Source organism: Eretmochelys imbricata, chromosome 1 (genome assembly GCF_965152235.1).
Source record: "Eretmochelys imbricata isolate rEreImb1 chromosome 1, rEreImb1.hap1, whole genome shotgun sequence".
Classification (NCBI taxonomy): Eukaryota; Metazoa; Chordata; order Testudines; family Cheloniidae; genus Eretmochelys; species Eretmochelys imbricata.
The window spans coordinates 289640297-289657295 of NC_135572.1; the positions used below are offsets into that span (position 1 = coordinate 289640297).

General features: G+C 40.9%; 1 protein-coding gene across 3 annotated transcripts in view; it reads right to left on the minus strand.

Moving 5' to 3' along the window:
• Window positions 1-12325: 12325 nt before the first annotated feature.
• The window catches only part of ZDHHC17 (zDHHC palmitoyltransferase 17), a 128925-nt gene continuing 124251 nt past the window's right edge, over window positions 12326-16999 (minus strand). Inside the window, exons 17-19 of one of the 3 annotated variants that reach the window (XR_013347832.1) lie at window positions 15341-15494; window positions 14108-14223; window positions 12326-12588 (exon numbers count right to left, since the gene is read on the minus strand). Coding sequence is in view for 2 of the 3 variants with exons in the window: in XM_077832699.1 (XP_077688825.1) it covers window positions 15356-15494 (139 nt within the window). In the remaining variant the exon portion in view is untranslated. Of the gene's footprint in view, window positions 15495-16999 lie in introns of all 3 variants that reach the window. The other 2 variants (XM_077832699.1, XM_077832706.1) reach the window with 2 other exon arrangements.

Sequence of the window (16999 nt, forward strand, 5' to 3'; positions counted from 1 at the left end):
TGTGCAGGTGAACGAGCCTCTGATAGTGTGGCTGATGTTATTAGGCCCTGTGATGGTGTCCCCTGAATAGATATGTGGGCACAATTGGCAACGGGCTTTGTTGCAAGGATAAGTTCCTGGGTTAGTGGTTCTGTTGTGTGGTATGTGGTTGTTGGTGAGTATTTGCTTCAGGTTGCGGGGCTGTCTGTAGGCAAGGACTGGCCTGTCTCCCAAGATTTGTGAGAGTGTTGGGTCATCCTTTAGGATAGGTTGTAAATCCTTAATAATGCTTTGGAGGGGTTTTAGTTGGGGGCTGAAGGTGACGGCTAGTGGCGTTCTGTTATTTTCTTTGTTAGGCCTGTCCTGTAGTAGGTAACTTCTGGGAACTCTTCTGGCTCTATCAATCTGTTTCTTTACTTCCGCAGGTGGGTATTGTAGTTGTAAGAAAGCTTGACAGAGATCTTGTAGGTGTTTGCCCCTGTCTGAGGGGTTGGAGCAAATGCGGTTGTATCGCAGAGCTTGGCTGTAGACGATGGATCGTGTGGTGTGGTCAGGGTGAAAGCTGGAGGCATGCAGGTAGGAATAGCGGTCAGTAGGTTTCCGGTATAGGGTGGTGTTTATGTGACCATTGTTTATTAGCACTGTAGTGTCCAGGAAGTGGATCTCTTGTGTGGGCTGGACCAGGCTGAGGTTGGTGGTGGGATGGAAACTGTTGAAATCATGGTGGAATTCCTCAAGGGCTTCTTTTCCATGGGTCCAGATGATGAAGATGTCATCAATATAGCGCAAGTAGAGTAGGGGCTTTAGGGGACGAGAGCTGAGGAAGCGTTGTTCTAAATCAGCCATAAAAATGTTGGCATACTGTGGGGCCATGCGGGTACCCATAGCAGTGCCGCTGATCTGAAGGTATACATTGTCCCCAAATGTGAAATAGTTATGGGTAAGGACAAAGTCACAAAGTTCAGCCACCAGGTTAGCCGTGACATTATCGGGGATAGCGTTCCTGACGGCTTGTAGTCCATCTTTGTGTGGAATGTTGGTGTAGAGGGCTTCTACATCCATAGTGGCCAGGATGGTGTTATCAGGAAGATCACCGATGGATTGAAGTTTCCTCAGGAAGTCAGTGGTGTCTCGAAGGAAACCTGTAATCAACTATGTGACAGCCCCAAAGGTTGGGGGAGGGCAAGTTGTGTAGAATGGGGAAGAAGGAAACAAGCATTATTGATGGAACCTCTTAAAAGTCTAGAGAAGATAGGCATGTTCCTGCATTGTTTGTGCATGCAGCCAAAAACTGATTGACCTCTGCTGCTACTGCCAAAAATATCAAAATATCAATCACATCTTATCAAGGAACTTTCACCACTGTCTCTACATGTAATGACCACTAATATTTTCAGTCTTCCACACTACCATGGTCTTACTCTAGAGTCTTAGGTTGCCACGGTAAAGTCCAATCCTTTCATTCTTATCTCTTTTAGTATGTAGGTAATCAGTCTAGAAAGGAAAAACTTACAGGGTCCTAACGTAATTTAAAATGAAGTGCTTCCTTGCTTGCCAGACATGGTGGAGAAAGGAAGAGGAATAAAATGAAGCTGACTTACTTTTAATAAGAGGAGATACTAGCAATCACAAACTACTCTGAAGTGGCTCTGTGACCACTCCTACTGTGTGAAAGCACTGTATGTGATTAAAGCCATTTCTCCAAGTCCAAGGATGCATAGCTGTTTCTAGCTTCCAGCAACCCATGGAAAGCCAAGTGCTTAGTTCATCTTGTGTGACTGCCTGCTCATTGCAGGACACAGACCATCACACACCTCCCCCTATATTAGACCCCCCTAACCACCAGTTGAGTTACTGAAGTCTTCAACTCCTGATTTAAACATGTCACATTACAAGGAATCTACCATTTATACTAGTTCAAGCCAGCATGTGACCCATGCCCCATCCTGCCAAAGAAGGTGTAAAACTCCTAGGGTCTCTGCCCTGGGGGGAAATTCCTTCCTCACTTCTCTGCCAACCCCCTAAATCAATAAGTGTGTGAGCAAGACCTAGCAGCCAAACACCTGGGAAAGCATTCTCCATACTAATGCTTCTTTGTCCTTTTTGTTATTGGAACACAGTCTCTGGTTTGCTGCGCCCTCTGCATAAGGAACAGTAACACAAGGAACCATCTCAGCATGTTTGTTAACAAAGCAAAGTATTTTGTACACAAATGGCACCTTTTAACACTAGCTAAGTGCTGGTTCCACACGGGGCCTTCCAAGGTGGTTTGTACGCAAACTGAAACAACACCAGCCCCAGGGGAAAGGTTGATGTCAGGCCAGCTTGCAGACCAAGGTTAAGTTATTAACTTCTGGGGTGAAGCCAGCAGAGGGGACTTATGATTTGGCTTTTCTTAAGGAGGCTTACAAAGCCCCTGACTCATGGTTTTTTTTAATACTATCACTTATTCTTTCCTAGGGATGGTGCTGTAGTTCAAAAATAAAATGTCAAAAGTTGCAGACTTAACCATAGCTAGTCAAGAGTGCTTAACATCAAAGCTAGCAAGTGCAAACACCTCCTCCCTGGCTCTTGATTGGGAAGCTCCAACAACAGGAGCTAGGCTCCTACACTGAGTGGGGGCATATTCCTGAGATGGTTCTACTGGGCTCATCTGACCAGTTCACATTAAGTAATATGCAAGGAATGCATATGACTTAATCAAACCCTCAAGGAGCAAACTGATACATGGGCCAAAATCCCCTTTTCTTCTAGGCCCTGCTCAGCAGGCACACAATGGATGACTAATCCATGGATGAGGACAGGAGCAGGCCTGCAGCTCTGTAGTACACCCCTGCCACAAGTAAATCTGAGCCCCAGCACGGTCATTTCTATTACGCACACGCCTCTTTATCCTGTCTGTGCCACTGGCAGCAGAATTTTATTTGACAATTTCTAGACTGGCTGGAACAGCCATCAAAGGTACTTAGCTTAAGATGCACAGTGGTCATGGCCTATGTTTTCCCTGGTTTTCAGAAATAACTTAGTCACACACCCCCAGTCCAGGTATCAGCACCAGATGGCAGCATAAGGTGGATTCATGGAGCTAGGATTTTTTTTTTCTCTAAGGAAGGCTTCATTCTTACTCTTCACCCATCTCCTTTTTTTTTTTTTTTTTTTTTTTTAAAGCTAGCCCCAACAGGACGCATTGGTTGGTTGCCCTTGGAATAAGCTATATTCATCACTGAGAGTGAGTAGGGTGAGGCAGAACAGCACTGACAAAATAGAACCGAGGAGGCGGTGCTATGGCAGCTCAAAGCAGACATCTGCCTCCTCCCCCAGCCCAGCTGAAAGTGCACTAAGAAAAATGGACAATGGTGGAATAACTTGCCAACTGAGGGGAAGTTTCCTCCTACCCCAAGGCAACTAGTGGGTGGATTATGCAGGAGGATTTACATTCCCTCTAAAGCTTTGCTGTTGAAAACAGAACTGTGGATGATGCTGTTTCAAAGCGTCTAACCCTTTTGAATCTTGCTTAGTTCTTGGCCTCAGTAATAGCTGGTAGCAGTATCATAAATTAATTATGCATTGTGTACCCCTTTTTAAATTACTGACAATTTCACCGGGCATGGCCCAGCTCTAGCATTGTAAGAAATAGTACATGGGTGCTTCTACAGTTATATATTGCTATCGTGTCACCTCTCCCTGAAATATTAGTCCTAACTTTTCCATGGCGCCAGTCAGTTTCATTACCCTTTCTATCTCTACAGTTTATGCACCTACCTCACACTGATGTCAATGGGAGGTAGGTACCCACATTTCTTTGGGGCTTTGGGCCACTGTATCTAATGCTTCCCATGAAGTTGATAAATTGACTGCAGTTGTGTTCACACTCATGTTGAAGTATAATCTAGTCTAACAAGTCAAAATATTCTGATAGTTGCACAAAAGTATGTTTCATTTGAGACTCAAAGAGGGCTATTGTAATGGACAGTATGGATTTATGGGAAAAGAAAAGAACTTAAAGTTAATCTTCCCTCCTCATTAGTTCCTTTTACCGTACCCAATACAGTACCTGAATCCTTTTATTCACCTACCATGAAGTGTGTGTGTATGTATGCCATTTCCACACCTGTTGAATTTTTTGAGCTTTCTTATATTAGTCCACCTACTTGGGCATAATTCCTCCATCCCAAAAGATGGCAACAGCCCCTTTCAGTTTTGACACAAGCCCTTCATATTTCTCAGGCTGGCTCAGTTGACGCCAAAAGCAATTCGGGAAAAATTGTCTACAAAATAGAACTCACTCCCTGCCTGAAATCAAAACTGCTAATCTGAAAACCAGGGATCTATATGACTGGTGTAGGGGACCCTGCGGAAAAAACTTTACAGGTCAGAAACATTTCCCCTTCTTTCTTCAACTTTCTATGCCAGCCCCACATGCAGCCTCTGTAATGCCAGTATTGCCAATCCTGAATTTATGCGGCAAGGCAGAAGTCAACCAATGATACTTTGTAAATGTACATCAAGGGTTGCCTGCCAGAGAGAGAAAATGCACTGAGACCAGACCACGGTCCCATCCTGGGCTGTACCCAAGATGCACAGTGCTAGGGGAGACAGGTCCTTTACACCCCCAATCCTGGGACAGGCCAAGCACCAATCTGGTCCTCAACATAAGTGTGGACAGCCTTAGGGTTGCTGTAATTTAACTCCTGGCTGCCAGTTCTCACAAGGAGCCAATCCAACAGCTGGGGAATGCCAGGGCATGTTAATACCCCCTTTGCCCAGCTACACTAAAAACTACTTGAAGGGGGGTTGGCGATCCTCCTTTAGCTGGTCAGCCTGCTTTATGGCTGCTTTGTGCTACTACAGTGCATGAAGCAGCCTTAGTATGACTGAGGATATGGCCCCAAAAGGTTAATTGGGGCATCATTCTTAGTTTCCCAAGGTACATTAACAACTTGGGAAATTCACCTCATTGGCAGACCTTAAGTGAGATGGATTTTTCAGGCTCAGTGGTAAGTACCTTGCACTATAAAATAGCTCCATTGAGCAGAAAACCCATGAAGCTGCCTCTGCCAGGAGCGTATTTATTTTCAACATGAACTTGACTGGGGAACCATTAGTATGGTTCCTAGGTTGGATTAATTCTTGGTCTCCACATAATCTGTATTCCAGAGGGCAGGAGTACACAGGCTACATTTATTAACTGTACATTAATTCTTTACACCCATACATGGAGTGAAGCCCTTCACCTTCTCAGGTGCATGCTGAAATGCTGATGCTGCACTGTACGCTACGGAGAGTCAAAAGAGTATACTTAAACATATCTGATATAGACTAAACAGAGCGTAGTTCAAAGAGTCCTTTTCATTATTTGTTGTAGCTACAGGCAGTAGACACAAACACTCACAGACAACAGCATCAGCAAAATTAGGGGATGCTTGGTCTATAGCTGCACATTTTGGCATATTGTGCATTGTTCATTTCACCATAAATAACACTGCTTTTAAGTCTTGGAAAGGAAATCAGAAGTGATTTATATCACAAAAATTGGGGGTTTTCTTGACATGCCTTATGGCAAGTCACAATGATTAGTCATGGCTCCATTTTGCTCCTAGTCCCCAGGGCATTATGTTATTTAAACCACAGAAAAGCAAGGAAGCAAAATATAACCGTAATGATCGAAATTATGCCTCTCAATGTAATACAGTTAGACTACCATTGAAGTGACTTCATCCCTCTTTCACAGTTATTCCAAACGTTTCAGCAGCAACAAAAACTTTTTATGAAAATCTGCTCTGTCACCTCACCTTACGTCTGGAGTAACCCCATTTACTTCAGTGGAGTTACTCTGGATTTATACTGCTGTAAATTAAGAAAAATTTAGACCCAGGAGCAGTAATTAACATGACATCGGTTTGTGGTCTAAAAGGCTCTTAACAGTACTTAGGAGTTTGGGTGATATAACTACAGGACAAAAGTTAAAGTAATTTAATTCCAAGAACTAAATTCAGCCTGGAGTTAGGAAGTCTGAAGGGAGACTGGGTGAGGAAAGTGGTCAGTGGAAACATGTGACTAAAAGAACCAGGCAGAGGAAAAGATGGGCTAGTGAAGGAGAAATAGAGCTCAAGAACAGGTTTGCGGAGTTGGAAAATGAAGAAGGGGCTCAGCAGGTAGTCACTGAAGGTGGAAGGGCAAGGAAGAAGAGAAGAGCAGCTAGTCCTATAGGAAAAGGGGAAGAGTCAATGGAGACTACACCAAATATGAGCCCCAGGAGGATACAAGATGGGTTGAAGAGGATTACAAGGGAGAATAGGAATGGAAAGAACTTGCAGCCAGAGGGAACAGGGGATAGACTGGAGAATAGCACCGTCACCAGGAAAAGGCAGGTCTATGAGATCGGGTTCTCTTTACTGAGAAGAATAGACAGGCCTGTAACCAGAGCTGATTCAGAGAATAGAAGGGTATGCGGTCTTCCAGGTGCTAAGATACGGGATGTAGACCTGAGGTTGAAAAGGATCCTAAAGGGAGCAGGAAAGAATCCCCTAATTATCCTTCATGTGTGAACAAATGATACAGCTAGATTCTTGCTGGAAAGTATTAAGGGAGACTATGCTAGGCTGGGGAAGACGCTTAAGGAAATCGAGGCTCAGGTGATCGTTAGTGGGATTCTGCCTGTTCCTAGAGAAGGGCAACAAAGGTGTGATAAGATGATGACTATCAACAGATGGCTTAGGCAGTGGTGCTATAAGGAGGGCTTCGGGATGTATGGCCACTGGGAGGCATTCATGGACAGAGGACAGTTCTCTCGGGATGGACTTCATCTGAGTAGGGAAGGAAATAGACTTCTAGGATGGAGGCTGGCACAACTGATTAAGAGAGCTTTAAACTAGGAATTTGGGGGAGATGGTTGGGAGATGTCCAAGTAATCTCCACGCCAGATTCTAGCACTGAGAGGGAAGAAAACAAAGTAAGAAAGGATACAGCCGTGGGTAGGAGAATGTATATAAGGAGGAAGGGCAGTGTGGATACCAGTCTAATAGGTTATACTGGCTGTAGAATGACCATGCTTAAACAGGTACAGAATGTGAGCCAGGCCAAACAGCAAAAATTAAGATGTTTGTACACCAATGCAAGGAGCCTACATAACAAAATGGAGGAACTAGAGCTACTGGTGCAGGAAGTGAAACCAGATATTATAGGGATAACAGAAACATGGCAGAATAGTAGTCATGACTGGACTACAGGTATTGAAGGGTATGTGCTGTTTAGGAAAGATCGAAATAAAGGTAAAGGTGGTGGAGTAGCATTGTATATCAATGATGGGGTAGAATGTAAAGAAATAACAAGCGATGGAATGGATAAGACAGAGTCCATCTGGGCAAAAATTACATTGGGGAAGAAAACTATTAGAGCCTCCCCGGGGATAGTGCTTGGGGTGTGCTATAGACCACCTGAATCTAATTTGGATATGGATAGAGCCCTTTTTAATGTTTTTAATAAAGTAAATACTAATGGAAACTGTGTGATCATGGGAGACTTTAACTTTCCAGATATAGACTGGAGGACGAGTGGTAGTAATAATAATAGGGCTCAGATTTTCCTAGGTGCGATAGCTGATGGATTCCTTCATCAAATAGTTGCTGAACCGACTGGAGGGGATGCCATTTTAGATTTGGTTTTGGTGAGTAGTGAGGACCTCATAGAAGAAATGGTTGTAGGGAATAATCTTGGTTCAAGTGATCATGAGCTAATTCAGTTCAAACTGAACGGAATGATTAACACAAATAAATCTGCAACTAGGGTTTCTGATTTCAAAAGGGCTGACTTTCAAAAATTAAGGAAATTAGTTAGGGAAGTGGATTGGACTGAAGAATTTATGGATCTAAAGGCAGAGGAGGCCTGGGATTACTTTAAATCAAAGCTGCAGAAGCTATCGGAAGCTTGCATCCCAAGAAAGGGGAAAAAATTCATAGGCAGGAGTTGTAGACCAAGCTGGATGAGCAAGCATCTCAGAGAGGTGATTAAGAAAAAGCAGAAAGCATACAGGGAGTGGAAGATGGGAGGGATCAGCAAGGAAAGCTACCTTGTTGAGGTCAGAACATGTACGGGTAAAGTGAGACAGGCTAAAAGTCAAGTAGAGTTGGACCTTGCAAAAGGAATTAAAATCAACAGTAAAAGGTTCTATAGCCATATAAATAAGAAGAAAACAAAGAAGAAGTGGGACCACTAAACACTGAGGATGGAGTGGAGGTCAAGGATAATCTAGGCATGGCCCAATATCTAAACAAATACTTTGCCTCAGTCTTTAATAAGGCTAAAGAGGATCTTAGGGATAATGGTAGGATGACAAATGGGAATGAGGATATGGAGGTAGATATTACCATATCTGAGGTAGAAGCGAAACTCAAACAGCTTAATGAGACTAAATCGGGGGGCCCAGATAATCTTCATCCAAGAATATTAAAGGAATTGGCACCCAAAATTGTAAGCCCATTAGCAAGAATTTTTAATTAATCTGTAAACTCAGGGGTTGTACCGTATGATTGGAGAATTGCTAACATAGTTCCTATTTTTAAGAAAGGGAAAAAAGGTGATCCGGGTAACTACAGGCCTATTAGTTTGACATCTGTAGTATGGAAGGTCTTGGAAAAAATTTTGAAGGAGAAAGTAGTTAAGGATATTGAAGTGAATGGTAAATGGGACAAAATACAACATGGTTTTACAAAAGGTAGATCGTGTCAAACCAGCCCTGATCCCCTTCTTTGAGAAAGTAACAGATCTTTGAGACAAAGGAAATGCAGTGGATCTAAATTACCTAGATTTCAGTAAGGCATTTGATACCTTGCCACATGGGGAATTATTAGTTAAATTGGAAAAGATGGGGATCAATATGAAAATTGAAAGGTGGATAAGGAATTGATTAAAGGGGAGACTGCAACAGGTCCAACTGAAAGGTGAACCGTCAGGCTGGAGGGAGGTTACCAGTGGAGTTCCTCAAGGATCAGTTTTGGGACCAATCTTTTTATTACTGACCTTGGCACAAAAAGTGGGAGTGTGCTAATAAAGTTTGCGGATGATACAAAGCTGGGAGGTATTGCCAATTTAGAGAAGGACCGAGATATCATACAGGAAGATCTGGATGACCTTGTAAACTGCAATAATAGTAATAGGATGAAATTTAATAGTGAGAAGTGTAAGGTTATGCATTTAGAGATTAATAACAAGAATTTTCGTTATAAGCTGGGGACGCATCAATTAGAAGTAAAGGAAGAGGAGAAGGACCTTGGAGTATTGGTTGATCATAGGATGATTATGGTGAGACCTCACCTGGAATACTGTGTGCAGTTCTGGTCTCCCATGTTTAAGAAGGATGAATTCAAGCTGGAACAGGTACAGAGAAGGGCTACTAGGATGATCCGAGGAATGGGAAACTTGTCTTATGAAAGGAGACTCAAGGAGCTTGGCTTGTTTAGCCTTACTAAAAGAAGGTTGAGGGGAAATATGATTGCTCTCTATAAATATATCAGAGGGATAAATACCGGAGAGGGAGAGGAATTATTTAAGCTCAGTACCAATGTGGACACAAGAACAAATGGATATAAACTGGTCATTGGGAAGTTTAGACTTGAAATTAGATGAAGGTTTCTAACCATCAGAGTGAAGTTTTGGAATAGCCTTCCAAGGGAAGCAATGGGGGCAAAAGATCTAACTGGCTTTAAGATTAAACTCGATAAGTTTATGGAGGAGATGGTATGATGGGATAACATGGTTTTGGTAATCAAATATTCATGGTAAATAGGCCCAATGGCCTGTGATGAGATATTAGATGGGGTGGGATCTGAGTTACCCAGGAAAGAATTCTCTGTAGTATCTGGTTGGTGAATCTTGCCCATATGCTCAAGGTTTAGCTGATCGCCATATTTGGGGTCGGGAAGGAATTTTCCTCCAGGGCAGATTGGAAGAGGCCCTGGAGGTTTTCCGCCTTCCTCTGTAGCATGGGGCATGGGTCACTTGCTGGAAGATTCTCTGCTCCTTGAAGTCTTTAAACCACGATTTGAGGACTTCAATAGCTCAGAAATAGGTGAGAGGTTTTTCGCAGGAGTGGGTGGGTGAGATTCTGTGGTCTGCATTGTGCAGGAGGTCGGACTAGATGATCATAATGGACCCTTCTGACCTTAGTATCTATGAATCTAAGTCTCTAGGGTTGCTGCAGCTGAAGTGAGCCTCCCAGCCCAGGTAGACACACTTGTGCTACCAAGGCTTGAGCTAGCATGTCAAAAATAGCAGACTGGACATTGCGGCTCCAACGGAGACCTGGACTAGCCATCTGAGACCACACCCAGCGGGTCCAAGCAGCCACCTGAACTGCAAGGTTCACACTGCTATTTTTAGCATGTTAGCTCAGCCCCACTAGCAAGAGTCTGTCTACCTGGCCTGGGAGACTCGCTCCCAGCTGCAGGGTGGACATATCCTAAGTGGCAATCAGTGGTGTAAGCTGCTCAGAAAACGATTGTGAATTATACTTGTGTAACTAGGACTAATTTGACATTAGGTGGGCTAAGGGGAAAGCAGCCCCTGGGAGATTCCAAATTGTAGACATTCCATAGGGAGTTTGCAGAGGGTAGGTTTTATCCCAAATGACAGGTCTAGGAATCAACCTCAAAGCCCTCAACAGCCACCCTCTCCCCAGCAATTCTCATTGCTGGCAGCTGCCTCAGAACTACCCACCGCCTATCCCCTTTTTAAAATGGGACTTTCCACAAGAGTGCCCTATGATAGGAAGGGTCATTATCTTTCCTCCCTGATCTTCGTAGAGCTCGTACAAGAACAATATACCTCCTCCTCCCTGACCACAAGGCAGGCTCTGGCCTCAGCCTCAGCCAACCCATTCTACTCCTAACAGGTCCAAGGAAAAGGGGGAGTGCACTGCCTTGGAGATGCTGTCCCTTTACATTTCTTCCCTGTGGGATGGGAAGATCAGTGCAGAGAGGGTCCCTTCCATGTGCAATTCTAAGGGGCTAATCCAGCCTGGGGTATGTTACACATGTGTAACACATGCAGGCTAGCTGGAATAAAGGTATACCAGGAACAGGAGGATGGAAGATACAGCACGGTCCATCCTCTGTTTCACATCTTGTTTCTGCTGCTGCAGAGTGTAAATTACATTTATATTGCTCATCTGCTAAAATGCCTGACTAGTGCAAATTACACTAATTTACCCCTTCTATTTTATTTTTGATCAACTGATATCACGATCCAATTCTCATCTCATATTAGTGAAAATAGGACTAACTGCATTTCAGTCAGTGTGTCAAATGCTTGGCTGTGGTCATAAGCTACCTTTGCACTGTGCTGATCCCAAGGTCCATCCCAGCATTAGTTTGGTCCCTGATATAAATGACAACATCTTGGGCAAATTTAATTTGTCTGTCAGGAGCCTCAAGGAACTCTTCTGTCAGTCCAGGATCTGGCAACCATAAGAAAGTCTGGGCCATACCCATTTCTCTCCTCCATGTCCTCACATTCAGGAGCCAGGGGTGTGTTTAATTTGCTACTCAACTTTGCACTTAAATTCCAGTGGCTGGCTAAGCTGGCTTTAGGGCATGTTTGTGCTAGCAGAGTGGCACAAAGTTGCCCCAATATACACAAGAATCAGGCCCAGTGGATGTGAGAAGAACTGATGTGAGAAGAGATGCAGACCACCACTAATTTCTGTGTCTTTTCAGAATCTGACATCAGGAATGAAAACAAGTTATTGTATCTACCAGTGAGGCTGAACCAAAGATGCCCTTAAAGTTGTTTCCAGTCTTTATTATAGGTGAAGCAAAAGCAGGGGAAGTTTCTAATTTACTTTCCGTCTCTGCAAAGTTAAATTATTAAAAGAAAAGAACCCAGTTCTTCCTAAAAACAGGAATGGTGTGTTGCCAGCATATTCCACTTCAGAGAATGATACAAATCATTAGTGGATAGTATTTATTTTAAAACACAGAGCAAATTTACTTGATGCAACCCCACCGATGAAAAGAGAGGTGTGCCAATGTTTATGTTAGTACAGAATTTGGCTCATGCTATCTGTAAAACACTTGGGAATCTTTTTGGAAAGGTGCTACGAAAGTAAATACAAGATATTACAGTATTATGATATTGCTATTTTCTTTTTCAAAACACTGTAGAAAACAATTATATTATCCTCTCTTCAGAATTACATTGGACAAAATAACATCTGGAAATGTGCTGTGCTGCACCATAAGTTCATTTAGACCCTGTCATGAGACAACTGTTCAACCATATTGCTGATGGAGCTAGACAGCTTATTGAATAAACTTAGTGTGACACAAAAAGTCAAGACAAACACTGAAACTAAGAGTCAATATTTATTTGATTAATAACTTACAAAAATTTCACAGATTTAATTTATGTAAGGAGAGCTAATTTATTAAACATTTTACAGATTTTTGTTCACCATGTAATACATCAAGATCCTGACAGTAGTAAAATGATACTTGGCACAGTTATAAATAAAATACAAAACAATGTATCCATAAGCTTAAAATGTAATGATGCTGTTTTATGCATATTAATTTTCAAAAAGAAAATCTGGTGGACACCAAAGAACACAGAAACCTGCAAAGAAACAGCACATGTTTAGGGCTGAGACAAAATTTCCATTTACTCAACCTAGATGAGATAAAGCTGATCTGATTTCAGTCTGGATCAGCTTCATGAAGTTTTGGAAGTGATGTAGTTTTGCTGTAATACGCAAATTGTAAGTTTAATAGTTTACTTGACAGAAAAAGGCTGCAAAGATGGCTTTTCCCATTCTGATGGTTTCAGGTCATAGGTCTCAGTATTCCTCAAGATAATTAACTCTTTGTATTAGAATTATTTATATGCCCTAAATCCAGGACATTTGTAAGTTGATTCTAAACCTATTATATTTTCTATTAGCCAAACTGTGAATGAAGCATAATGAAGCATAACTCCCACTAGGGAGCTATGCTCAATTAAAAACTGCAAAATTAACCTCATATTACCACCAAAGTCCACCCTTGTTTTGCAAACATTCTGGTACACAGACTTTGTTAGTTAATTGGACAACTAAAATAATAATGTACTTTAAACATCAGATGACTGGTGCTATGAAAGGTATTTACTAAACACTGTCAATTGATTGAAGTTCTTTATGTCAGCCAACCCCAAATAGAAACAGGAAAAAAGTTTTTCCTGGAGGTGCAGAACATTACCTTTGATTGTAAAATAAGTAATGAAATTTTGAAGGCTTATTCCTGCTTTTTTTCCCATTTAGAAATTAAAAAGATGAATAATGGTGTCATTTGTTTTTGTTCATGTTAACAGAATAATTGTTATAATTCTAAATTCTGACAAAATGGCACAAACCCCTTGCCACCCTGTAACCAACTCCTCCCAAATATTGTATAAAAGATAATGTTGATTTTTCCCCCAGTATTAAACGTTCAAGTACACTAACGTTACGTTTCTGTAAATCTTGATATCTGGTACTTGCAAACTATGCGAGTGTCTTGTGTTCAAAGAAACAGATAAAGAAAAAAATGTCTACTTGCAAATACTGAACATCACCTATTTACAGTTTCACTGGTCCTCTTACTAAGGCAAGGGGCTGGAATACCACTAGATTGCTTTTATACTTGTAATCTGCATATTACAGAGAATGCTAATTTTGCCAAGCATCAAACATGCAGTGAATTTGCAGGGTATAACGCCTATTAACAGCAATATTGAACATCACTAAAAGCTCATTAGATATCTTCCTACACTTTTTGGTTGATAAAATGAAATGAGCAACCTTAAATATACTAACACGCACTCACAAAGAGAAAACTATTTGATAAATTATTTATATACAGATACACATTCTTTACAGTGGTCTCATCAACTACTTTCAGGTCCCCTCTGAAAACTCCCTTCACAGATTTCTCGAACCACTAGGTTGCTACAGCACTTAAAAGAGAACTAATCCAAGTCTCAGTCTCTCTGTAAACAATAGTTAAGGAAACAGTGAATAATTCACCATGAGTATAGGAAAACGCCATAACAGAAAATCAGTGCATCACATTCAAAAACAAAAAGCCCATTTGGAATGAGATTTCAGATCATTCCTTACCTTTCAAACATATTTGCAGTGTGAGAACTTAACAGAAAAAAATCTCAAGGGTGATTTCCACTTGCTGACATACCATCTTCTTCAGAATGTCCTATTAGATTTTCCATTCATATGTGCTATTAACAGAGATCACACTTTACTTAAGCTTGGATTCAAACATTTTATATGCAAAGAAAATGAGTGTTTTAGTCAGTTTTCACGATTTGTTTTGCAATCACATGGAATTTAAAACGGTTATAAACCTTTCTTTTCCATTACTAAGATTTTGCATTCACATCTTTGGTACCCCTATACAACTTCTCTTCAAACCTTTCCAGTCACTATGCAATATATTATACTGGATCACTCTTAGTATTAAATGGCTTATATCATTTGTTCAAAGATATCAAATTAAATTCTGTTTTATTTTTTGCTGAATATCATATAGTATATATTGTGGTCTATTTTTAAAAGGTATATCATGCACTTAAGCAGGGCTTTAACTTCGACAGAAGAGCTTTACTTACTTGTGCAACTGTTTATTTTCAGACTATACAACCTCGAAACAAGGTTATTACAAGTATTTCACTGTACCGGAAACAGATGGCCATAACTGCTGATAGCCATAAAATATAGGTAACACACTTATTTGTGAACATTATATTATCCTCATGTGCCCTGCTTCCGAAGCTTAACACATTACAGTGGATCCCCAATAAAACCACATGATTTTAATCACAGTATTGAAATGCACATTTTCCCATGTACATAATACTACAGAAAATCAATATAAAATCACATTACAGGAACTTAAATGCAGCAATCTTAATGAAGTCTGACTGCATTGTGAAATTTAGTTTTAGACTCCAGATTCTTGCTCCAGTGGAATTATTCAAATTGGGAAATTAATATTTCTGTTCAGCACAACATGACTAGGTATGTCAATACTTTAATAATCTCATGCTCCTTTGTAAAAGGTGTTAAATAAAAAAATCCAACAACAAATGCAGTGAATATGTTGTTGTGAATAATTCTCATGTTAAGAATGGTTAAAATCCCTTTTTGATCTTCCTCCTCTTCCTTATCAGGGTTGGCAGTTTATTCTGTCCATTTTTACCTTTGTTAATAAAACTCTGATAAAGAGAAGGTATCGTAAGATTCATCATTAGCCCTACACATAGCATGCTACGGTTCAAAGGATGTGGATTCGAGAGAGAGAAATTTTCAGGCACCACTCAGATATGGTATGCTCACAGGACGAAGGTGGTGCTACACTAGCTGGTAGCCTGCTCCTGAAGTTTGGTCATATTCTATTGTATACTGCCTTGTCCAGTCCACAATAACAGGACGAAAAAGACCACAGCATCTGAATTCAAAGAAGTCTATAATATTCCTTATACATCCATGGCTAAAAAAAACCAAACAAGACGACATATGTTAGTAAGTAACATCACAATTCACTTAGCATAGTGCAAGTTTGTCTACCTCCAAATTTACCATGTCTGCTTGCTCTCCAAAAAGTTCCCCAAATGTAGAAAACCCAAAGTGGACGCTGAATCTCTGAGAGCACAACTGACTCTTTAACCTTAAATCAGCCATTCCCCAAGTATGCCAGGGTTATACAACAATGACTGGACATCATCCTATCTTAAAGTTAAGAAAAAATGAGAGGGAAATAAAGACTTACTAGAATATATTTGATAGACAAAGCAAACAATAGCAACAACAGAACATTAAATAAAAAGAATTGCAGCATTATCCTGCCTTTAATCTCAGATAATCCTATTTTATTTTTTCCATTTTATAATATGTGAATATTACAACTTCTAAGCATAGACTGTAAAATTACATGAACTCAAAAATAACAAAACTGAATCAGCTCAAGAGAAATTCCTGAACCAGGAACCAATCTCTACCCCACCACAGGCAATAAATAGTTTGAACCAATAAAACAGGCATTACAATGCATCCTGAAGGTCATGCTCTGTTGAACCAACAGGAAAGCAAAGTTCAGAGATCGGTGCCATCCACTAAGACCACAAATAACATTGAAATTTAGGGAAATATGAGAACAAGAGCTTCCAAAGTACAGAGTATGAAGAAGCTAAGACACAAACTATCTAGAGATTTATAGACAAAAATCAACACCTTGAACTACACCCATTGATGAACTGGAAGCCAAGGTAATCTGCAGTGCACAGGTGTAATATATTGCATGCCACAAACATTGCTAACTGGGCGGCCACGTTTTACGCTAGCTGAAGTTTCAGAGTGGTCTTGAAAGCTAGTCCCACACAGAGTGTATTGGAACCATTCTGGAAGTGGCAGAATGGTTCCATTCTGGAAGTGGCAAAGGCATGGATAACTTCGTAAGTCCCCTATCCAAAAGGCATCGCTGCATCATTAAGAAGTGCCAGACATGAATATGAAGTGATTGTCCTCCCAGGATCACCTTCAATTTAATTAATACTGGTCTTCAGATTATGTGGTGGTTCATAGGCTACAGATCAAAGATCAGTGTGAACCCCTGAACACTACAAAATATAGAGTATACACATCTCTGTGGACCTAGACAAGAGTGATAGCTTCCAAGTCCAACAGCTGTTACATCATAGAGCTCATTGTCAATTTCTTAAAGTTTTACAGTCTCTAATATGTAAAAAAATCTCAGGAAGGAAATTGATTTTTCATCAGAAAGTTTCTTTTTGCTTGTAATTACACTGAAGCTGAGTAGGCCTTGATTTTCTGGAAATTAAAACTTAGGTAACAGGATGTAGACTAGAAAGATCAGAAGTAACAACGAGAATATCTGAATTCCTGAAAGGACATTGAGTAAACAAACCGTGGTTGACACCTTTGCTCCATCTTGTAGGCAGTGCTTATTTAGTCAGTTCAAACACTTGTTTCATCATT